The 24,211-nt window shown below is 49.9% G+C and overlaps 2 protein-coding genes across 3 annotated transcripts in view; one reads left to right on the top strand and one right to left on the bottom strand.

Moving 5' to 3' along the window:
- Positions 1 to 417: 417 nt before the first annotated feature.
- On the top strand, positions 418 to 8,049 carry PARS2 (prolyl-tRNA synthetase 2, mitochondrial (putative)). Its single transcript, XM_011973831.1, has 2 exons — positions 418 to 512; positions 5,762 to 8,049. Exon 2 carries the CDS (start codon positions 5,791 to 5,793, stop codon positions 7,210 to 7,212), a length of 1,422 nt encoding a protein of 473 aa, XP_011829221.1. The 5' UTR covers positions 418 to 512; positions 5,762 to 5,790; the 3' UTR covers positions 7,213 to 8,049.
- Positions 8,050 to 20,920: 12,871 nt separating this feature from the next.
- The window catches only part of TTC4 (tetratricopeptide repeat domain 4), a 28,443-nt gene continuing 25,152 nt past the window's right edge, over positions 20,921 to 24,211 (bottom strand). For both annotated transcript variants that reach the window (XM_011973829.1, XM_011973830.1), the window contains one exon: positions 20,921 to 22,139. In XM_011973829.1, coding sequence (XP_011829219.1) covers positions 22,037 to 22,139 — 103 coding nt within the window. In that variant the 3' untranslated portion in view covers positions 20,921 to 22,036. The remainder of the gene's footprint in view (positions 22,140 to 24,211) is intronic.

The following is a 24,211-nucleotide window of genomic DNA, read 5'->3' as shown; positions in this document are numbered from 1 at the left end:
TGGGCACTGTAATAAAGGAGTCTTTCTCCAACTGTTTCACAATTTTATATTATTTAAATGGAAAGCCCATAAAAATCATAGGATAGATTAGAAACTACGTTGCCCGGTGTGTCGTCATGGTTACACTGTCGCCAGCGGTGCGCCTATTGGGGAGTGGGCGGGGCCTGGCAGTGGGCGGGAACATCACGCTCAAATCATCATAGAGTTACACTTCCCAAGTTCCTAGAAAGTACTTCCGGAACGGTGATTTACTCTTGGCTGGTTCTGGCCAATCAACGATCTTGAGGAAAGCCGGGTTCTCGCTCTATGGCTACACTTCCGGAAAATCTCTCACGCGTGTCTAGCGTGGGGCGGGGCCAGAGCGCCCCTGCACTCGGCCCCGCCCCTGAGCGCGGCTTTGCGATTGAGGAGAAGGGCAGGAGGCAGGGCTTAAGGGCGGGCTTGCTCGAGGCGCAAGCGCGCTGGCCCGGGCGCGGCGGCAGTCTTGCGGGCGGCGTGGGCTGGGGATTGCGGTAGGTGAACGTGGGTGACTGCCAGACCTGAGGGACGGGCGCGGGCAGCGATGTGAAGCGGGCACGCGGTCTGGGCGCGGAGACCTAGGACCCTGCTGTTCATTTTCCCACTTGCATCCCGTCCTTGAGTTGGGGCGGGCTGAGAATCACGTAAACTTTTGATACTCTTCGTCTCCTGGTCTCCGTGTCCTCCGTTGTAAAATGAGGGCAGCACTTCCTGGTCTGTCCCTCGGTCGTCGTGAGAGTCACACGGTGTTCTCGAAGTGCCAGCTCTGGAAAGGCCCTGGGACCACCTGCTGCCCGAGCCAGCCTTCCCGTTTTGTGTTGGAGAAAACGGAGGTCCGGAGCGAAGTGATTGGACCAGGGACACCGAGCGAGTGAAGGCCGAGCCGGTTCTTAGAACTAGGCCTAGGGTTCCGTTGCTGTTTAATGTAGCACAGTTCGTGATGGAAACTAGGATTTGGAGGCGGGGACCTTGCCTTCCAGGTCAGACCCTGCGCTTATTTGCTGTGTGGCTTGACACAAATGACTTTATATCTCAGAGCCTCCTTTTTCTGAGTTGGGCATCATAATAATAATAATAATAGCACTTTGTGGCACTTAATATTATGTATCAGGTACCGTTGTAAACGCTTTATGTACAACTTTTCAGATTAGATTAGGAGGAAATAGTGAGTCAAAGAATCTTTGAAAAGGCCTGGGCTGGAAGGGCTGACAGTGTCCCGCACAGAGTATGTACTCAAAAAAATCGACTGAATGACTCAGAGGCTGTTTGCCGGAGCCTAAAGTGTTGCATACGTTAGTTACTATATTGCTTTCTAGATATTCCCTGTAGATAACTGAAAAATTGAGATAATTCTACTTATTCTCCTGTTTGTATAAGCTGAGGGGTCTGAGGACAGACATGCTGAACGTGGAGGAGGAGGGCTCAAAGCTCTCGTTTAAATTATCCAGATAATTATATCATTGCACCCCTTTACTTTGCTCTTAATTTATCAATATGTTGATCAACAAATAGTAATAAATAGTAGGCATTATGCTAGACTCTGAAATTTAAAGATGTATAAAACTTCATGAACTTGTAATTTTATCAAGGAATAGAATGTTAAACATCGACACTGACCTCCCCTCCTGGCCCCTGTACACACCCCCAGAAAGAAAGAAAAAAAATTTATGTGAAACATCATTTGCTTCCAATGCCTGGCACACAATAGTTCCTCAAAAATACTTTTGGACATGATTCTAGTACAGTATACTAAAAAGAGGTGTGTGCAGTGGAGCACAGAGGAGGTGACTTTCTCTGTTTAGAGGGGTTGGAGAAAGTTTCTTAGAATAAGTGAACCTTGAATTCGAGTTGGAATTGCTGGGGGTTTTGGGGATGTCAGTCTGTTTCAAGAATGATGAGCAACTTGGGGAATGCTAGGATAAGAAGCTGGAAGAGGTGTGTTGGGATCAAAATATGAAGAGCTTTGGTGCCATTCTGAGAAAATCATGAAAACCAGCCGTTAATGGATTGTAAATGGGAGTGGTTGGGTCAGCTGTCTTTTTAGCTGGAGACTAATACGGAGACTGGACTGACGGGCTTCAATAAGTACTCAGTTCATGCATTGATAGAACGTGTATTGAGCCTGGGCACAGTGGCTCACGCCTGTAATCCCAGCAATTTGGGAAGCTTAGGCAGGTGGATAGCATGAGGCCAGGAGTTCAAGACCAGCCTGGGCAACATAGCAAGACTCCATCTCTATTTTTTAAGAAAGAAAGAAAAAAAACATGTATTGAGTGTCCACTTTGTCCAGGTACTGTGCTGAATGCCGCAGATAAAACTTGGAATAAAATAGACATAGCTGTCATCCTCATGGAGTTTGTGAGGTTAGTCATCCGTGGTACACAGCTAGACCCCTGCAGTGGTTCTCCCACTGAGGTCCCTGGACCAGCAGCATCAGTGTCACCGGGAACTTGTTAGAAATTCAGGTTCTCGGCCCACACCCCAAACTTACTAAATCAGAAGCTCTGGAGATGGGCCTCTGCAATCACTGTTTTAACAAGCCCAGCCGGGCATGGTGGCTCACGCCTGTAATCCCAGCACTTTGGGAGGCCGAGGCAGGCCGATCACTTGAGGTCAAGGAGTTTTGAGACCAGCCTGGCCAACATGGTGAAACTCTGTTTCTACTAAAAATATGAAAAGTAGCTGGGCATGGTGGCGCATGCCTGTAATCCCAGCTACTCAGGAGGCAGAAGCAAGAGAATCGCTTGAGCCTGGGGGTACGGAGTTTGCAGTGATCTGAGATTGTACCACTGCACTCCAGCCTGGGTCATAGAGTGAGCTCTGTCTCAAAAAAAAAAAAAAAAAAAAAAGCCCTCCAGTGATTCTGATGCTTGATTCAATTTCAGAACCACTGGGCAACTGTCATGTAGCAAGTGGTTTTGAGGGGCTAACCCAATGTTGAGGCAGTAAGGGCCAGAAAGGAGGGGGTGGACTTAAGGGAAACCTTGGAGACAGACTCATTTGCTTTAGGAGGAATCAAGGATGAGTTTCTGGCTGGAGCCACTGGCCTAAGTAAGGTGGGATCACAAGGAAGTGATGGAGCCAGGGGTGAATCCACATGTGCCTTGCCTCCATGGCCTGAACGTTCCTACAGCACCACACTAGGGCTCTGTGGCAGTGCCTCACCACCTTTAAACATTTGCACAGTGCACAGGGGAAATGGATGAGGCTGCTTGAGATTGGAGAGAACCAGCTGGAGGACCTGAGGCTGCTAGAGGTAACCAGCTGGGAGATCCCAGCTCCCTAGAGCTGAGGGGAATCAGTAACCCATTCCCAGCGTACTGCCGGCAGCTTTGCTGCATGGACTGTGCTGAAAAGTAGAGGTACTCACTAAATTTGGCAATACAAATAAAAAATCTCAAAATAATTTATAGCCTTTGATTCAGTAATTCCATTCTTCAATGTCTCTCCCAAATATATGACAAAAAAAGCCTTCTCTTCATTGTAGATTATGTATAACAGAGAAAACCAACTACTGGTTTTTGATGTGGTCAATCAATGGAATGTTGTACTGCCATTAGAAATGTGTGATTATTTTGTGAAATCAGAGAAACATACTTGCCTATTGGACAATGTCTAGTAGGCCCCTGTCATGTGCTGAAGATACAGTGGTGAGCAAGCTAGACAGGTCCTTGATTGCACTGAGCCAAGTGTCTGGGAGAAGAGAGGCAGCCAAATGGGCAGGAACCCTAGGAGACAAGTGGGCTGTGCGGGAAAAGCCAGCCCTTTGGGGGTATGGGGAGTGGGACAAGAAAGGCTTCCTGGGGAGAGGATGGTTATCCTGAGGCCTGGAGGATGACTAGATGTTGGCAGGAAAAGGGGAGAGGGGTGTTCTGTGCAAAAGGGACAGTATGTTTAAGAATGGGCATGGGGTAGGGTGCAGTGGCTCATGCCTGTAATCCCAGCGCTCCAGGAGGCCAAGGCAGGCGGATCACGAGGTCAGGAGATCTAGACCATCCTGGCTAACACGGTGAAACCCTGTCTCTACTAAAAATACAAAAAAATTAGCCGGACGTGGTGGCCGGTGCCTGTGGTCCCAGCTACTCGGGAGGCTGAGGCCGGAGAATGGCGTGAACATGGGAGGCGGAGCTTGCAGTGAGCGGAGATCGCGCCACTGCACTCCAGCCTGGGTGACAGAGCGAGACTCCATCTCAAAAAAAGAGGGGGGCGTGGTGAGATGAGGTCCAAGGGGGTCAGCCCATGTGGGGCTGTGCACACCCTGAAGGTCAGAAGCTTAGACCTTATTCTAAGGGTAGCAGGAGGCCATTTTAACCAAGAAAAGCTGTTAGCATCTGTGCTTGGGAAGTCTCCCCTGTGGCTGCAGTATAGAGGATGGATTGAAGGAGGGCAGGAATGGAAGCCAGGAGACCAGTGGGGAGGCTATTGCAACCGTCCAGGTGAGAGATGAGGGTGGCCTGGACCTGGGTGGAGGCTGTGGAGAGAAGAGGGACAGACTGAACAGCAAAGGAAGAGGTAGGAATGACAGGGCCAAGAGGGCTGTGAATGTGGGACACAGAGAGGGGCAGAGCAGGTGAACCCCACATTCTGGTTTGGGCAAAGTGCAACTTTTGGTGCCATTCACAATGACAGGCAGTGCTGGAGGGGGAGTGGGTTTGAGGGGAGAATGCTGAGTTCATTCTGGGACACGGGGTTTGAAGTACCTGCCTGATGTATTCTCTGGGAGGCAGGTGGAGATTTTGAGTCAGCCCTCAGCATGCGGGCTGTCCAGGGAGTATGTGCTGTGAAGAGGGAAGAGGCCCATGACATTTAAATGTTGGGGCAGGTAGAGGGACAAGAGAGGGATGTGCAAAGGACAGGGTTTGCAAGAGACAGATCGCCACAAAACGTCAGCTGCAGTTGACTCCGGGCTGAGGGATTACAGTTTTCTTTACTTTCTTTTTTTTTCCTTTGAGACAGAGTCTCATTGTGTTTCCCAGGCTGGAATGCAGTGGCATAGTCTCAGCTCACTGCAACCTCCACCTCCAGGTTCAAGCGAATCTCCTGCCTCAGCCTCCCAAGTAGCTGGGATTACAGGCGTGTGCCCAGCTAATTTTTGTATTTTTAGTAGACAGGGTTTCACCATGTTGGTCAGGCTGGTCTCGAACTCCAGACCTCAGGTGATCCACCCGTCTCGGCCTCCCAAAGTGCTGGAATTACAGGCGTAAGCCAGCGTGCCCATTTGTTTTCAGATTTCCCCCCCCCCCCCAGTTTTCTATAATAATAATAGCAGACATTAGTTGAGCTCATAGTACATGCCAGATGCTGTTCCAAGAACTTTTTATAACTCTTCTGTGTCCACAGTAAGCCTAGAAGGTAGGTCCTGTTGTTATTACTATTTACAGATGAAGAAATAGCACAGAGGGGTTAAGACACATGTCGCCAGCTACACAGGGTGCAGCCCGTGGGAGGCCTGACTGGAATCTAGGCTTCCTGATTCCAGAGCCTGTGCAGTCACTACACAACGCTGTCTCTCCACAGGATGTTGTTAATGTTTTTATAATAAGGAAAATATTGATTTTTCAAAAACAGAAGTAAGAGGTTAGAGAAATAGTGCTTTGATCTGCTAGGATATTAGAAATGGAAGGATTTGTATCTGCAAAATCAGTGGCCGTCTTCGAAGTTTGTTGAGAGCAGACTGGGTTGGCTGCTTCGTGGTGTTGGAACACGGGCGATGCTCATTCTCACACAACTCATTTTTCTCCAGGTGCCCGTGCTTCCCGGTGCCAGGGTGTCATGGAAGGGCTGCTGACAAGATGCAGAGCATTGCCCGCCCTGGCCACCTGCAGCCGCCAGCTCTCTGGGTATGTTCCTCGCAGGTTTCACCACTGTGCCCCAAGAGGAGGGCGGCGCCTGCTGCTGTCTCGTGTGTTCCAGCCACAGAACCTTCGGGAAGACCAGGTGCTCTCCCTGCAGGACAAATTTGGTGACTGCAAGAGCCAGCGGTTGATGCTGCAGGTGGGCCTGATCTACCCAGCAAGCCCCGGCTGTTATCACCTCCTGCCGTACACCGTCCGTGCCATGGAGAAGCTCGTGCGAGTGATAGACCAGGAGATGCAGGCCATCGGGGGCCAGAAAGTCAACATGCCCACCCTCAGCCCGGCAGAGCTCTGGCAAGCCACCAACCGGTGGGACTTGATGGGCAAGGAGCTGCTAAGACTTAGAGACAGGCATGGCAAGGAATACTGCTTAGGACCAACTCACGAGGAAGCCATTACAGCCTTAATTGCCGCGCAGAAGAAACTGTCCTACAAGCAGCTTCCCTTCCTGCTGTACCAAGTGACAAGGAAGTTTCGGGATGAGCCCAGGCCCCGCTTTGGTCTTCTCCGTGGCCGAGAGTTTTACATGAAGGATATGTACACCTTTGACTCCTCCCCGGAGGCCGCCCAGCAGACCTACAACCTGGTGTGTGATGCCTATTGCAGCCTGTTCAACAGGCTAGGGCTGCGATTTGTCAAGGTCCAGGCTGATGTCGGCAGCATCGGAGGCACGATGTCTCATGAGTTCCAGCTCCCTGTGGATGTTGGAGAGGACCGGCTTGCCATCTGTCCCCACTGCAGCTTCTCAGCCAACTTGGAGACACTAGACTTGTCACAGATGAACTGCCCTGCTTGCCAGGGCCCACTGACCGAAACCAAAGGCATTGAGGTGGGGCACACATTTTACCTGGGTACCAAGTACTCATCCATTTTCAATGCCCAGTTTACCAACGTCTATGGCAAACCATCCCTGGCTGAAATGGGGTGCTATGGCTTGGGTGTGACACGGATCTTGGCTGCTGCCATTGAAGTCCTCTCTACAGAAGACTGTGTCCGCTGGCCCAGCCTACTGGCCCCTTACCAAGCCTGCCTCATCCCCCCTAAGAAGGGCAGTAAGGAGGAGGCGGCCTCTGAGCTCATAGGGCAGCTGTGCGACCACATCACAGAGGCAGTGCCTCAGCTTCACGGGGAGGTGCTGCTGGACGACAGGACCCATCTGACCATCGGAAACAGACTGAAAGATGCCAACAAGTTTGGCTACCCCTTTGTGATCATTGCTGGCAAGAGGGCCCTGGAGGACCCTGCACATTTTGAGGTTTGGTGTCAGAACACTGGTGAGGTGGTCTTCCTCACCAAAGATGGAGTCATGGATTTATTGACCCAAGTGCAGACCATCTAAATGCCCCCAGCCCACCCCTGCCCCCATCTTGCAGCCTTGGTGTTCATTCTAACGCTGCCTTTTCCTACACCCCTTTCCTGGACTGTTCTCTCCAGAAACAGCACAGCTCATGGAGGGTGAGATCACGTTAGGGAAACCAATTTTCCAGTCATGTGTTCAGATTATTTGTATTTAAAGTCATTAACTTGATCCTTTTCTCCAGACTGGCCATGCCGCCAAATACCTTTCCTTTTGTATTCCATTGTGGAAACTTCTACTAGAAGGCTGAGAGGCAAGAGAGCCAAGCTCCAGTCTTGGGTCTTACCCTGAGGGGGTAAGTCACTTCCCTTCTCTCAGCTGAGTTTTTCACGTGTAGGATGAGAATGGCTGATGGCTGAGGGCCCCCCAACCTTCCCCACCCCATATCAGTTTGACCACGGGCCTTTTGCTACATTCTGTCCAGAGAGCAGGCCTGCCAGTGCCCCTCCACTGAGAAGTTGGGCTGAGAGTATGGGGAAAAGAATCAAGAGACCTGACTGCCACCAACTCACTAGTGACTTAGATACATCCCCGCCCCCTGCTGGGGCCTCAGTTTCCCCATCTGTAACTTGAGATAATGGAACTAGATCTATGAAGTCTGGAACTAGATCTGTAATGTCCTTATAGGTGTCACTAGAGGGTTCCACGAGAGGTTTGTGACAGGCAGTCTGATTCCTCTCATTCTCCATAGTCTGTTTCCTGGAAAGTCGATGTAATTAACAGATGGCCCAAAAACTACCTCAAGAGACCTGGCCCTATTAAGATGGCTTAACCACTGAGATCACGTTCTATGGATTGAATAAAGTCAAACTACTGGAATGAGTCTTGCACATTAATTTGAAACAATGATAACATCTGCCATTTTAACAGTGCAACAGCTTCCTACTCCTTTTCTTTCCTTTTTGACTGTTCCCACACACCCCACCCCCCACATAAAAAATCAGGTGGTTAGGAAAATGTGGTTTAAACCATTTCTTCCCTCAAGTATCGGGGCAGCAGGCTTCAACTGGCATGGTGATCTTATCCTAGGTGCAGAGTTGGATCCTAGAGCCACAATGGGGTGAATATTAAAAGCTGGTCTCTTGTGTCCTTAATGTAGAAGCTGGTTTAAAGAAAAAAGAAAAAGCTACTCTCTGCCTGAATTCTATGGAAAATGGAGCAGGCTTGAACTACCCTAGCAATGCCAACTACTTTCATTGCTCCTGCATCCTAGATAAGGAACATAACCAATTTTCCATCCTTGGCCCCCTAGGCTCTCTACATGTCCACATCTGACAAGAATCTATCAAGACCAAGCTCAAAGCCAGCACCTCCTAAAAAGCTGCCTGGCAGCTCTGAATAGTGGTTCTCCTGCCTCCCATCGCACAGATCACATCCCTTCTTGTTTTGTGTATACACAGCTCATTGTACAGTGGTCCTGCCTCTTGTTGATGGTGAGCTCCCTGAGGCCAGGCCCCTGAGCTAATTCCCAGTGCACTGCAGTTGTTTTGACCAGTTTTTCCACCTGCTAAACAGCCTCCGGGCAGCTGGTTACTGGTAGAGGAACCCTGCCTGCCTCCAAGCACACAGCATCAGGTTTCTTGTTTTTGTTTTTGTTTTTTTTGTTTTTTGAGACGGAATTTCGCTCTTGTTGCCCAGGCCGGAGTGTAATGGCGCGATCTCGGCTCACCACAACCTCCACCTCCCAGGTTCAAGCGATTCTCCTGCCTCAGCCTTACAGGCATGCGCCACCACACCTGAGTAATTTTGTATTTTTAGTAGAGACAGGGTTTCTCCATGTTGGGTTAGTCTCAAACTCCCGACCTCAGGTGATCTGCCTGCCTTGGCCTCCCAAAGTGGTGGGATTACAGGCTTGAGCCACCATGCCTGGCCAGCATCAAGTGGTCTAATGAATGTGTAGCCAAGCCCTACCAGCTCCCAGTCCTGCCATTGGAGCTCCGGGCCCAGGATTCCTTTGGAATACCTCAGATTTTCAGGCTAGGAGACGTGCATTCTGAGAGCAAACCTGGTAAGGCTAGATGACAAGGCAGAGGATCTTACCCTTGCACATTGGAATCACCTGGGTCCCATCCAGAGGATCTGGTTACATGTAGGGTATGGCCTGGGCACTGGGAAGTTTAAAGCTTCCCAGCTGATGGTAATGTGCAATCAAAGTGAATTGAGAGCTCCTGGTGCAAGCGCTGCCTCCTCTGGGTCCACTTTGTACCTGGGCGTTTCTTTTAGTAATTTCAGTTGTTCATTATCAGACTGATGTGCTCACTCTGCTTTTAATGGGCTGGCCATTTATTTATGGAGGAACTGCCATATGCCACTGTGGTGTGAGGCACTTTTTAAATTTTTTAATTTATTTTTATTTTTTAGAGATGGGGCCTCACTATGTTGCTCAGGCAACAGGTTTCGAACTCCTGGGCTCAAGCGATCCTGCCTCAGCCTCCTGAGTAGGTTGGGACTACAGGTGTGCACCACCCACAGTGGCTAATTTTTTTTTTTTTTTTTTTTTTAAGAGACAAGCTCTCACTTTATTGCCCATGTTTGTCTCCAACTCCTGGCTTCAAGCAGTCCTCCTGCCTCGGCCTCCCAAAGTGCTGGGATTACAGATGTGAGCCACTGCAACTGGCCACTCTTAGGCACTTTTATATACCATTTTCAGATTTCACAATTGTGCAAGGCAGATGCTGTTATCTCATTTTACAGATGGGGAAGCATGAGGATCTATTTCAGCAACTTACCCGAGGATGCACAGCTGTTATAACAGCTAGATTGTAGGCACTGGCCAAAAATTGTCCTTCTCACTACACTGCTTGGCCTCTGCAAAAGTGATTTCAATAAATAAAACTAAATTATGTATATCTCTCTAACCAAGTTAGCCTAAAGTATGTGAGAAATTAGGATTCATGCAAATGGTTGCTTTAAATTTTTTTTTTTTAAGAGACAGGGTTTTTGCATGGGAGCAGTGGCTCAAGCCTGCTATCCCAGCACTTTGGGCGGCTGAGGCCGGCGGATCACTTGAGCCCAAGAGTTCAAGACCAGCCTGGACAACATTACCCGGGCATGGTGGCGCACGCCTGTAGTCCCAGCTACTTGGGAGGCTGAGATGGGAGGATGACTTGAGCCCAGGAGGTGGAGGTTGCAGTAAGCTGAGATGGCACCACTACACTCCAGCCTGGGTGACAGAGCCAGACCCTGTCTCAAAAAATAAAAAAAAGAGAAGCAGGATTCTTGCTATGTTGTTCAGGCTGGGCTTAAGCATCCTCCCAATTCAGCCTCCCAAGTAGTGTGTCACTTTGGCTAAAAAAATTTTATTTTTATTTTTTGGCTAAATAATTTTTTAACTTTAAATGTATGCCCCATAAGCTTGTTTGTTTATGGGAGGTTAGCCTAATGTAAGCACTTTTAAAAACCAGATTCCAGGAATAGAGAGCCAGTGAATTTTACTTTTGATTAATGTGCAAGGCCTGGACTGACTTGAGGATGATATAGAATCCTCGAGCTTTAGAGTTTAGGTAAACTTGAAGCTGGCCTTGGCTCTCAGCTGGGAAGTGGGCCTGGAGCAGGAATGAACCTGCCACATGTCATCTGACTCGCAAGACACCTGAGGACAGGACAGGTGCCCCTCCTCTCTGATTGGTCCTGCTGAGTGAAGAGAAGACTGGCTGGATCAGCCTTTGAGCTGCTTGAAACAGGTGCCCATTCTCTTTATTTTACAAGAAGGAGAGAAATACAGGTAGGACACCAATTTGCCCAAGGTCAGGCTGAATGAAACCTGTGTCCTAATCAGGAAGCCAGTGTTTCTTCTAGTAGCCAGAGGCAGTGTGATTTGGCGAAAAGATCAGAGCCTTGAAGAGACATAATCCTAGATTCACTTACTGGGGATGTGACCTCAGACAAATTACTTGCCCTATGTGTGTCTCAGATTCTCCATCGGTAGGATACTCGTGCTAATGGTACCCACCTTATAGGTGGTTTGGGGGTTGACCAAGCTCACTTACATGAAATGCTTAATTGCCCCTTGGTCTGCACTCAGAGACACTTTCCTTACACCAGACGACTTAGGAAATCTCCCCACTGGGAGCTCAGGTTCTGCTGTTAACTTTGTTATCTCAAGACCTGGATCTTGTTTTCTTAATAAGATGCTTGACAACTTTCCTGGGAAATGCCACGGACAAGAATTAGGAGGCACCTGCAGAATAGCTGCATCTCCTTAGAGAAAAGACAGAAATACTCAAACTGTGTGCCCTGCTGTCTCATTTCTGAACTTGCCAATTTTACCTCTTGCCATAAATTGATGAAATGGGATGCTGGCAAAATAGCAGGTACAGGCTGTATTATCATTGCTCATTCCTTGGGGAGATCTAGCAGCGACTTGCCTGGGAAATATTTAGCAGAATTAATACTTGGGGACAAAGACTGGTGCATAACAAAACCATTGTGTAAATCAGGCTTAGAATGTAAATCAAGGGCTCCATTAATATTCTGTGTTTTAATGGAAGAAACACCTGCTGGGCTATCCATAAAGGAGCTTTGCAGAAATCTGTTGAAACTGTCATTTCCTTAACTACTTAAGTGCCAGGTCTCCAGAGTTCTCATGATCCGTTTCCACACCAAGATGCATGAGTGCTTTTTAGAATGGGTTGTTACGCATCCAAGGGCATGTGAGGCTTTGTTTTAGAGTTAGGAAAAGGATTTTTAAGTTTTCTTATAACGTGTAAAATGGGAAAATACTTTTATGATGTTATTGCAAACTTAAGTAACATCTGAAAAAAGTCAAGGTATTTTGCTTAATTTAAAATAATGAGGCTGGGCACACGCCTGTAATCCTAGAGTTTGAGACCAGCCTGGGCCACAAGGCAAAACCCCGTCTCTACAAAAAATACGAAAATTAGTTGGGCATGGTGGCAGGCACCTGTAGTGCCAGTTGTTTTGTTTTGTTTTGTTTTGTTTTGTTTTGAGACGGAGTCTCGCTCTGTCTCCCAGACTGGAGTGCAGTGGCCAGATCTCAGCTCACTGCAAGCTCCGCCTCCCGGGTTTACGCCATTCTCCTGCCTCAGCCTCCCGAGCAGCTGGGACTACAGGCGCCCACCACCTCACCTGGCTAGTTTTTTGTGTTTTTTAGTAGAGACGGGGTTTCACCGTATTAGCCAGGATGGTCTCGATCTCCTGACCTCATGATCCACCCGTCTTGGCCTCCCAAAGTGCTGGGATTACAGGCTTGAGCCACCGTGCCCGGCCAAGTGCCAGCTATTTGGGAGGCTGAGGTGGGAGGATGGCTTGAGCCCAGGAAGCAGAGGTTGCAGTGAGCCCAGATCCTGCCACTGTATTCCAACCTGGGCAACAGAGAGACCCTGTCTCAAAAATAAAATTAAAATAAAAGTCTTATAGTGACCCCAGCTACAGACTCTGGAGTCAGACTCTCTGGGCCACTCATTATCTCCATGACATTTGTGCAAGGCACTTCCTCATAGTCCCTCCACTTTAGCTTCCTTATCTGTAAAATGGGGATAACAGTGCCTGGCCCACAGCAGAGGCCTGGCAAGTAGAGCTGCCTGTATATTAAGTGATACTTTGCACAGAAGGTAGGTGGGTGGGGCACTATGGCCAGCAGAACGGGGTGGCAACTTGAAGCACCATCCCGGTGCAGGCATTCCCGTCAAGCCAGCAGTGCCCAAGGCTGCTAATGAGCCCCTGTGGTTAAAGCTTAATTGCCCTTAGCTAATCAAAACTGTGTAGGGCCAGGAGAGTGAAAAGGTGGCACCAGTTCATGGTAACTCAGGATGCCCTTTTTCCAGGGCAGCACTTGCTGCCAAGTCTTGCCAAGAAAAGCTCATAGGGCGACGGGAGCCCCATTGGCAAGGTATTGGGTGCTATGGGGATTCGACGGTGGGCTCTGGCAGGGGTTTCCACAGACAGTGGATTATTCTACCCAGGCAGACAGGTTGGGGACACTGCATGACACAGTGAGTGCTCAGACTTTACCATAAGCTTGGACTGAGCAAGGCAAAGGCAACTGGGTCTATTGCAAACTCCTTGAAGGCAGAGGGCTGGTCTCGTTAATATGGATATCTCCTGAGGGACTTAGCAGAGTCCTGAATTCAAGTTCTGGCTCTATTTTTCATTAGCTAGCTGACTTTGGGCAAGTTACTTCACCTCTTCACACCACTTTTCCTGTCAGTAAAATGGGGCTAGAAAGATACCTGCTTTCTAGAGGTGTTGGGAGGATTAAGTGAACGAATCCAAATAAAACACCAAGAATGTTGCCTGGCATATCCTAAGTGCTCAGGAGGTGGCAGCTGCCGTTACTGAGCCAGGCCAGCACAGGCACTACCCCTGGAATATGCCAGAAGGCCCTCCCACCTAACCCCACCCCCCAATTCCTTCTTCAACTTCATGACCCAAGTCCATCGTATGTGGTGGCTTCCATCCCTGATCTATTCAGAATTAATCACTCCTTGCTCTATATCGTCAGCCGGTAATAATTTGTTGTGCATCTACTATGTGCTGAGCAGGTGCAGTACTAGGCCCTGGCATTATGAAAGTGCACAGCTCAGGGTCCCTGACTCAGTTTACAGAGTGGGAACCATGAAGTAAACAATTAAAAATGCACCGCGGTGCAGGTGCCATGGGGACATGTGGGATAAGGAGACAGGGAGAGCTTCCTGAAGGAGGCAGTTGGGCCTGATTGAAGGCTACGCGTTAGTGAAGGGAGGAACAGTTGGGGGTGGAAGGAGGGGAACAAGTGGAAGGAAGAATGGTCCAGGCAGAGAGAACAGGATGCACAAAGGCCCAAAGCTCAGAGAGCATGACAAGTTAGGGAATAGAAAATAACAATGTCATAGATTGAACACGTACTTTGAGGCAAGCTGTGTTCCACACGCTTCATGTAGATTAATGCATCTGATTCGCGTAGCGCCTGTATGAGGTAGGTGCTGTTATCCTGCTCATGTTGCAGATGAGGAAACTGAGGCACAGAGCACCTAAGCAAAGTGCCCAAGGCCTCCTCCAGCTAGTAAGCTGTGAGGCTGGAATTGGGATGCAGGCGCCTGGCTCCACAGCCAATCAATACTCAGCCACTGCACCCTCCTGCCCCATAGCTGAACCATTCAGGATGGCCGGGCTAAGGAGGTCAGAGAGTGGGAGCTGTAGAGGTGGTGAGGGCCCAGATCCTGAACGGCCTTGAATGGCACACCAAGAGCGCTGATGAGGGAAGGGAGAGTCACTGGCGGCTCAGAGCAGGGCTGATGACAGACTTACTTGTTGTGGCTGTATTTCTTTTCATCGGAGCAGTTCCCAGACCATTAGATTTATTGCATCCATTTAACAGCATAACCTTGAAGGTAGAGGCTGCCTGATGCACTTCAGCCTCGATGCTCTGCTCATGGCAGGTGTCACATAAATGTTTGAAAAGCAAACGGAATAGAGAACACAAAAGAGGAGGCAGGCAGGCTCTGGAGTGAGGTGCTTGGGTTCAGTTCCTGGCTTGGCACTCATTAGTGGGGTGACTGTGTGCCTCCATGTCCTTATTTATAAAAGTGGATAACGGACCTGAGAGGGTGGCCTTTGGGATTAAATAAGATAATCCAGGTACAGTGGTTAGCTCGGTTCCAGAATTCAATGTGAACAGCGCCTTTCCTTTCCTGCCTGCAGTATATTTCAGGGTTTTTTTCCCCATACCCACTTCTTCAGCTGCCACCCCAAATCCATAGAGGTAACCAGACAGAAGTCAGGTGGTCCCACCTCCATCACAGACCCCTGGCCCTGAGAAGGAAGGGCAGCACTCAACTCCAGGGATGGCGGGTACAAGAGGTTCTGCCCTGTGGTCAGGTGTGCAGATGTGAGTGCAGGTGCCTTAGCCTGGTCCTCATCGATGAGGCAGGGGAGGTTGGCTCTGCCAGAGTCCCAGGCATGGGTGCGGTGGCGGGGGAGGCCCACATCACCTGCAGGGAGCATTGGCCTTGCTCCTTGTCCTGCCAGCCCCCGGAGGAAGGGAAGCCCCCAGGGCCCTTCACCTGGCTCACCCTGGCTCCTGGAAACACACCGCCGCAGCAGGGCCTAGGCTTCGCGGCTGCCATAAGTAACGGGACCCTCCTGCACTGCCCTCGAGCCAGCCGAGCTCGAACTGGCCCAGTTCTAGTCCTTCCCTCCGTGGACTCAGGGCGGAGGGAAGCCCTGTGCTGTGGGTGGAACCAGAATGCCAGGTGCAGCCACACAACCTCAACTCCCCGCCCAGGGCTCCCCAGTCTGTGCTGGGTCCAAAGTCCTGGCAACCAGAATAGATGGATAGCAGAGGCCAAAAAAGGCAGAGCCCATGGGCTGGGAGGCCGAGAGTCTCCTTAGAGGAGATGTAAGGTGGTCACGTTGGGCTTGAGCCTGGGAATGCTGTTGCTGATGCTTGTGTATGCAAGTGGGGGCCTGGGAACAGGGCACTGGCCTATTTTACTCTTTCATTCATTAGTTCCTTCGTTGATTCATCCATCCATCTACTCAGCACACTCACACGCATGGAGCTTCCACCACGTGTCAGGCACTGGGCACTCAGATGAATCCCTATCTGGCCCCTGCCCGCTGAGCACTCACCTGCTGGAAGGGGAGGCAGACACCTGGACATCTGGGTGCCATGCAGTATTACAGGGGCAGGACAGATGGAGGGTGAGGATGGGAGTGTGTGCATGCACATCAGGGAGGGCCAGCTCCCTGCTGACAGGGGAAACGTCCTAGTGAAGGTGCCCTTTGGACTTCTCTGAAAATAGGTAGGTTTTTGGCAGGTAGACCAGGCAGGGGAAGGACATTCCAAGTAGAGGGAACTGGAGCAAAGGCATGGACATATGAAGCATCTGGTGTGTTAGAGGAACTGTAATCAGGTTGATGTGGGCAGTTGGGAGAAAGCCTGGGGAGGCCAAGGTTTGGGCAGAGCCAGGGTATGTGGGTGGACTGCTGTTAGGTGGCAGAGGTGGCCCCTCACCCCATTCGCTGAGGATTCAGCTTTAGGGCTCATTCTGGGCCTTTAAAGCAGCAGGAGTACCTATGGAGAGACTGCTGGTGGCAGTTGCCATGTCCTTGGACAGGGAGCCTGCAGATGTCATCAAGACCTTGCATCTGGGTTTCCTTGCCACCTTCTGGGCATGCAGATCTGGTGGATATTTCTTTCAGGCATGTCTCAGGGAAGGGACTCGTCCAGCCCATGACTTTGGCTGGGTTCCTAGGGTTGTTGAGCACAACTTATCGCATGCCAGGCATTAAGCAAAGGTACTGAATAGACTGCAACACCTGGAGGCATTGCAGCACTCCTTAACCCCCCATATTCAGCAGTACTTTTGCCCAGATTTACAGATGATCAAATTGAGGCTCAGGGTGATTAAGTGACATGCACACAGCCTTTAGGTAGCAGAGCCAGAGTTCAAACCAGTATCTGTTGGATATCAAGAACCATGCTGTCTCTCATACAAAGGAATAGAAAGAAAAACAAAACAAACAAACAAAAAACCACAACCCATGCTGTCTGTGGAACAGAACACTACCTTTCTGGTGAGGACTTATGCTACATGCTATTTAAAAGGAATAATAAGCCTTATAGGATCTAGTATATTGTTCCCGTTTTTTAGATAGAAAAACCAAGACCCAGGGAGGGCAGGGACTTGCTAGGATTAGGCAGTCCCTGGGCGCTGGCCCTGTCAGCAGGTCCTAGGGCTCCTGCCTTCTATCCAGGACACTCTAAAACAGGGAAGTACAGGTTAGTGGCTCACGCCTGTAACCCCAACGCCTTGGGAGGCTGAGGTGGGAGGATCACTTGAGACTAGGAGTTTGAGACCAGCCTGGGCAACAGAGCAAGACTTCATCACTATAAAAAAAATCTTTCTAAAAATTTTTAAAATAAAAATAAAAGAGGCAGGATCCTTTTCAGTCTGACTATGCCTCTGGAATCCAGGATTTCGGGAGATGCCTCTGAGGGCTGAGTCCACTTGTGGAGAGGCCCCCCCTTCATGGGGCCTTAGAGCCATGGCAGTTCCTCATCTGGGGTCAAGTCAGGGGAGAATTGTCCTAGGCAAAGAGTTGTCCTATAGAGCAGCGGTCCCCAACCTTTTTGGCACCAGGGATCAGTTTGGTGGAAGACCATTTTTCGACAGGACAGGGGAGGAAGATGGTTTTGGGATGAAACCGTTTCACCTCAGATCATCAGGCATTAGATTCTTAATAAGCAGCGTGCAACCTAGATCCCGTGTGTGTGCACTTCACAACAGGGTTCACGCTCCTATGAGAATTTAATGACGCCACTGACCTGAAAGGAGGTGGAGCTCGGGCGGTAATGCTTTTCTGCCCACCACTCAACTGCTGTGCGGCCTGGTTCCTAACAGGACATGAACTGGTACCAGTCCACGGCCCAGGGGTTGGGGACCCCTGCAATAGAGTGCCTGGTACCCGTAACAACTAATGCTTACTAAGCACCTACTGTGTGCCAGGTGCCAGCCATTTAATCCTCAGAACAATCCTCTGAAAATATATTATTAAATTTCCTTATATATAAGGAAACTGAGGCACAAGGTGGTTACAAAACTTGCCCAGAGTCACACAGCTATTAAGTGGCAGAACTGGGCTTTGAACCCTGGCCTTTGGGTTTGAGAGTTTGTGAACTATTATATTCCAGCTGCCTTAGAGTGTCAACATCCACAGATCCCGGATGTCAGTGGGCCCTGGGGGGAGGGTAAAGAGGGGCCCTGGGCCCACCAGTCACTTCTAGCCACTGATCCTGCATGCACCATGTCCCACGGCCTTTTTGGGAAAGCAGCTTACCTTGGCGAACTCAGCTCCATCCGGAGCAGGCTCTTCCCCTTCTGCTTCCACATCGGCTCTGTGAGCCTTCTGCAACCTAATGTTTTGTCATGTGCCAGCCAAGGGAGCTCGACGAGGAGGCCACCCAGGTATGCAGGCCCTTCGCCCTCCTGGCCCTGCCTGTACTCTGGCTGCCAGACAGAGCTTTGGAAAACCCCTTTGGACATACCACTCCCTGAGCCAAATGCATCCATGGCTGCCCAGGGTGTATGGAACACACACCTGGGCCCATGATCAAGGAAGGCTACACCTCCTGCCACTGGCCCATCTCTTCTTTGCTCCAGCATTATCACACTCACTAGTCCTCAAACATGCCAGTGAGGCACCACCACATTCTTGGAGCACCTCTGTGCCCGGCTCTGAGGTGTACTGGGAGTACAGGCACCAGATGCAGGCCTGGTCCTCAAGGAGTTCAGTCCGGTGGGGCAAAGGGGTAGGAAGTCCTGCGAGTGGATGTAGATGTGGGGAGCCACACCTGGGGAGAGCAGAGGATCAAGGAAAGGCTTCCACGTCCTTGCCTGTGCGAAGCCCTCTGCCAGGAATGATCAGCTTGGGCCTCTTCATCCCTGAGCTCCAGTTCGGGTCACCTCTGGGAAGCCTTTTCTAAGCTCCCCCACATCCCATCAGGATCAGTCACTCCTACCTCTGCTCAGCTAAATCATTCTGCTTGGGCCCCCTTTGTGCACCCTCATTTCATACTGGTTAGTTTCCAAATCACTCTTCCTGATGGCCTGGGAGCTCCTCAAGGGCAGGGCCCAGGTTGGGAGCTGACCCAGGGCCAGCCTCAGTGAGGCTTGTGACCAAATGACAGAAGCAAACAGGTCTCCCCAGCCTGGTGTGGCCGGAAATATCCAACAACCTCCACAGCAGCAGGTGGGGAGGCAGTTCTGCCCAAGAGTTAGAGTACCGTTGGTACCTGATGGACTGGAGGTGTCCCTGATTCCAGCGGTCATAAACAGGGCAAGGAGGCCATCTTACGGAATTATGCCCTGCAGCCTGCGGCAAAGCCTTTTCACTTGCAGTGTCTTGAGTTGCTGCTCCCTGTGCTTCCTGATGGAGGACAGACAGGAGCATTTCACTGTCAGTAATACTGAGTGCAGCTATTATTATTAACATCATTTGGCAAAAGATTCTGGGGCTCAGAGAGGTTACAAAACTCACCCAAGGTGCCTGTCATGGTGGGAGACCACAGCAGGAGGATCGTGCCCTAACCTTTTCTCTCCTGTCATGCTTTCACCGGTCATCTTGTTTGTGTGTGTGGCCATGGCCATGTTGAGTGCCCAGTGGTTTGGGCAGATAACATCAGACATCATGGGTGACATGCATCGCAATGAATAGAGCTATGGCCTGGGCCACAACATTGGCCCCTTCTCCAGGAAGTCCTACACTCGTTACCAAGCCTTGCTACCAGGACCTCTGCAGCTGGATCCCACTACCATCGCCTCTCCTCTCTGCAACCTGGGCTGCACCTGTAACCGCCTGAGCCTGTACTACCTGGCCATGCACCTCTCCACACTCTGGTCCCACGTGGCTGTCTCCCAAGTGAGCCTCTGGCCCTGCTGGGGGAGGGGGCTCCCTTGGCAAGCCTGCTGTGCTGAAAAGGCCTCAAATCCACATTCAAGGTTCCTAAGCCCAGAATGCAGAATTGCACGGGGTCTCAGGGATCTCTCCAACCCTCTCTGTAACACAGCCGGGGTAGACACACATAATGCGACAGAGCTTGCTCCAGGCCACACAGCTGGGCCATGTAAACTGCTTGTCTACTTGAGGTCAGTGAGGAGGCTGGCATCCACTTTCCCAACTGACCTAGGGTTCACGGTAGGCCCATTTTTAACCACAAAGGCTTCTCCCTAGCTGTAGACGTACCATGGACCTCACGTGTCCACAACACAGTGGTGTCCCAGGCCCCATCCCCTCTGGCTTTTCTGCAAGGACTGCCCACTAGGTCTTGGCCATAAGGGGCCAGGCTCTGTTTCCCATGTCAGGGATGGGGATGAAAAAGGGTTGCAGAAAGAACACAGCAAACATTCAGTCCTTCATGTCCCCTCTCCATTTGACAGATGTTCAGAGAGAAGGAATGTCAGGTGACCCCCATGATGGGTCAGGGCAGGGTCAAGATTCCAGGTTCCCATGTGGCTAATAGCACTTGAATACAGGATCAGGTCTCAGCAGGGGCAGAGCTCTCTCCTTTTCCCATCCCTATGTGCTAACAATCCCTAAAATTACTTTCTCAGTCTCTCCTAGGTCTAATAGCAGAGAGTGCACAGAGGACCTCATGTCCATCAGCCTCCTGGTCCTCAGGCCCTTAAGTTACCCAAACCAGGCCCTCAGGTGGTCCCCAGGTCCTTACTTAAGTGGCCAAAACCAGGCATAGGAAGGAGGCTGAACTTCAGCTTCCTGGCCACAAGCCACAGACAGGGACCGGCACCTGGAAGCTGCATGGTTCTTTGTAAATATTCCACAGCCAATTTCCTTTCAAAAACAGCGAGGCACACTACGCAAAACTTCAAATTAGTCCACTTTTTTGTTTGTTTGTTTTTGAGACAGAGTTTTGCTCTTGTCGCCCAGGCTGGAGTGCAATGGCGCGATCTCAGCTCACTGCAACCTCTGCCTCCTGGGTTCAAGTGATTCTCCTGCCTCAGCCTCCCGAGCAGCTGGGATTACAGACGCCTGGGATTACAGACGCCTGCCACCACACCTGGCTAATTTTTGTATTTTAGTAGAGATGGGGTTTGTTATGTTGGCCAGGCTGGTCTCTAACTCCTGACCTCAGATGATCCACCTGCCTCCACCTCCCAAAGTGTTGGGATTACAGGCATGAGCCACCGCACCCAGCCTCAAATTAGTCCACTTTAAGGACAGCAGCTGGTTTCAGTTTACTGATGCATTAGCTCTGCTATAGTAACAACCAACCCCCAAATCTCACTGCTTACTACAGCAAACACTGCTCTCTCATTCCTGTGACACTCAGTGGCTGCAGGCCAGCTGCTGTAGCTCAGCTCCATGGAATGGCTCCTCTGTGGGAAACGTGTTCTCACGGCAGAGGGAAGAGCATGGGCCAACCACACATGACTCTTCAGGCTTCTGTCAGACACAGGACAGCTCATGCCTGCGAATATCCCTCTGCATCGGAAGCAGGGAAGTACACTCTCCCGGGGGGATGGGGTGGGGGCACTGCAGGAAGTCACACAGCTACAGGTGAGGATGGATAAACTCCTCTTAGGAATGGGACAACAAACAGCTGCAGACAAAAATATACCCTATACCACCCAACATGCTAGAAGGTTTTCCAGTTTAAAAGACAAAATCCTAAAATGTTAAAACTGCAGAAGAACTCAGAGGCCACTGTCCAAGTCTGTCACAGTCCTCCATATGACAAAGATGAAGAAAACTGGCAATCTTTTTAGGGTACCAAGGATCTCAGTTTACATGGTCTTTATAAATGCTGAGCAAGATGTGGCTTTCCTGCCCTCATTTCACCTCAAGGCATCTGCAGCAACCCCACATGGCTCCCCTCTGTGCTCGTGAAGTAACTTGAGGCCAGGGTCTCTCAGCTTTAAAGCCTTGGAATTCTATGCATTGTTTGTGTGTATATGTGCAGTTTGAGGGGTAGCTTCTCTAAGGTGTCAAACTCCACAGAAGTTCAGAATCATGTCACTGGATCCTAAGTCCATCTCCACAGACCAGGGTGCTGCTCAGGTCAGTTGCTGTGGTAACTGCGGCAGATGGTCCCTTGAGAGATGGAGTCCAAGGACATCATGGCCAAGGCACAGAGTTTTACATCAACTGAGGAAAGTGAAGACCAGCCAGAGAGGCTGCAGTCTGGGGAATCCAGCGGCTCCTCCCCTACCATGATGCTAGGAAGGACTATCCCCAGGGTGACAGAAATAAAGCACTGGACTCCAGCAGTATGTCCAGCTGATTCAGGTGTGCTAGGTTCCCAGCAGAGGAGGGTGAGGGAGGAGATCCAGGGGCCCTGGCTCGGTCATCGTATCTGGTACACCTTTCTCCCCCGGAGATAATTCTTGCAAAAAGGAGAAGATCCTACACAGACCAAAAATGCTGGTGTCAGGGCTTTTACAAAGTACCTGCCGTGAACACAACAAAAGAGAGGGTGTTAATTTAATTACAATCTTAACCATCCATGCACCTTCCTAACAACATTCAAGGTGAGCCTTTGGATGGGAGTCAACATGAAAATGCAAGTTTAGCACAGTTATTTGGTTGTTCATAAATCTGGCAAATTAGCATGACATTCTCATCCTTACAACCTTGCCAGAACCTTTAGGCCAGTCCTCTGGCATCATGCATGTCTGTGGCTAAATATGAAATAAAACTATAAAGCATGGTTTCATTCATTCATTCATTCAACATTCAGTGGTAAGCCAGGCCCTATGCTGAAAACACAGAGATTAAAAAACAAACACCCACACATCATCATCTTTGTTCTCAAATTCAGTCCTGGAGGGGAGGGAGATGAGGAACCAATTAATGACAGCAAGGTACAACTGCAGAAGCATTTGTGAGGCACAGTATTATCCCAAGGAAGCACGGTTCCCTCTATGAGGAAGGGAATCAAAAAAGGCTTCCTGGAAGATGCCATGTCTGAACTTGGCTTTAATTTGGGGAAGGAGTGGTGATGGGGGTTGGGGAGCAAAAGCCAGGAGGCGCAAGTAACCCGAACGTTTGCTGTGGCTAGGGCACAAAGCAAAAGGAGTGAGGCAGGCTGGAGAGGCAGGGAGGGCTTTGGCCTCCCGGGGATAGCGGCGTTGCATTACTCAGTGTGCCTGCTTTGGGACAGAGGGCCTATTTCTAGCTCCACCCAGTTTAGGGTCTGAAGTTGCCAGAAACCAGTCCTGGGTAGGCTCTTGCCTATGGTAATAATTTTAAAGGTAGTAACTTCCAAGAGCATTTACATTTTCTGAGAAGCATGAATCTGGTTTCCTCCAAGCATCATTCCGCTTTCTACTTAGATTTCTCCTCTGGTGTAGGACAGAACTCAGGCCTTTAAAGAATTCTGGGTAATGTGCTAACAACTGAGAAAATGAGCAGCTAAAAATGTGTCTACAAACTAGAAGAAGAGAGATTTGGGACCACAGTAAAACACCACCAAAGGTATCAATTAGATCTGGAAAAACCTTTCCTTCCTGCCTACCAAGCCAAAGCCAAAGCATTAAGACCAGCTGGACACCTCTATCACATCACTTAACACTACACCGGCTCCCATCCAATCTGCCTCCTAAACCTCTTTCTAATCCCCCTCCTCCTACTTCAGGCCTCGCCACTGGACAGTACACTTCAAATCTTTACATTACTCTGTAATTTTTTTGTGTGGTGGGAGGATGGGGTCTCACTCTCACCCAGGCTGGAGTGCAGTGGTGTGATCATAGCTCACTGCAGCCTTGAAATGCTGGGCTCAAGCAATCTTCCTGCCTCTGCCTCCCAAATAGCTAGGACTACGTTTATGGTGCACAACACCATAAACATTTTTTTTGTGGAGACAGGATCTCGCTATGTTTCTCAGGATGATCTCCTGAGCTCAGGTGATCCTCATGCCTTAGCCTCCCAAAATGCTGGAATTATAGGTGTGAGCCACTGTACCCAGCCTATTGTGTACATCTTTTAAAATCTTTTTAATTTTAAAAAATCAACCCTGGTGTACACCACAATCAGGATAAAGTTTACGCTCCTTAGCAGGGCATTCAGGCCTTCCTGTATGGCCCTAACTTAGCTTTCCTTTTTTTTTTTTTTTGAGTCAGAGTCTCGCTCTGTCGCCCAGGCTGGAGTGCAGTGGTGCAATCTCAGCTCACTGCAAGCTCTCCCTCCCGTGTTAAGGAGAATGGCCTGAACTGGGACTACAGGCACCCACCACCACGCCCGGCTAATATTTTTTTTTTTTTTAGTAGAGACGGGGTTTTACCATGTTAGCCAGAATGTTCTCAATCTCCTGACCTCATGATCCACCTGCCTCGGCCTCCCAAAGTGCTGGGATTACAGGCGTGAGCCACCGCGTCCAGATGTATGACCCTAACTTAGCTTTCTAGCCTCATTTCCTACCACATCCAACCATTCTCTTTACACTAATACATTGGGCTCTTTTAGCTTAAGTGCAAAAGCATCTGCTTTTCTCTTCTTTGCTTTGGTCAAAGCTTAAGGAAAA

This window comes from Mandrillus leucophaeus, unplaced genomic scaffold (genome assembly GCF_000951045.1).
Source record: "Mandrillus leucophaeus isolate KB7577 unplaced genomic scaffold, Mleu.le_1.0 Scaffold14, whole genome shotgun sequence".
Lineage (NCBI taxonomy): Eukaryota > Metazoa > Chordata > Mammalia > Primates > Cercopithecidae > Mandrillus > Mandrillus leucophaeus.
This window is presented reverse-complemented; position numbering and strand designations above follow the sequence as displayed.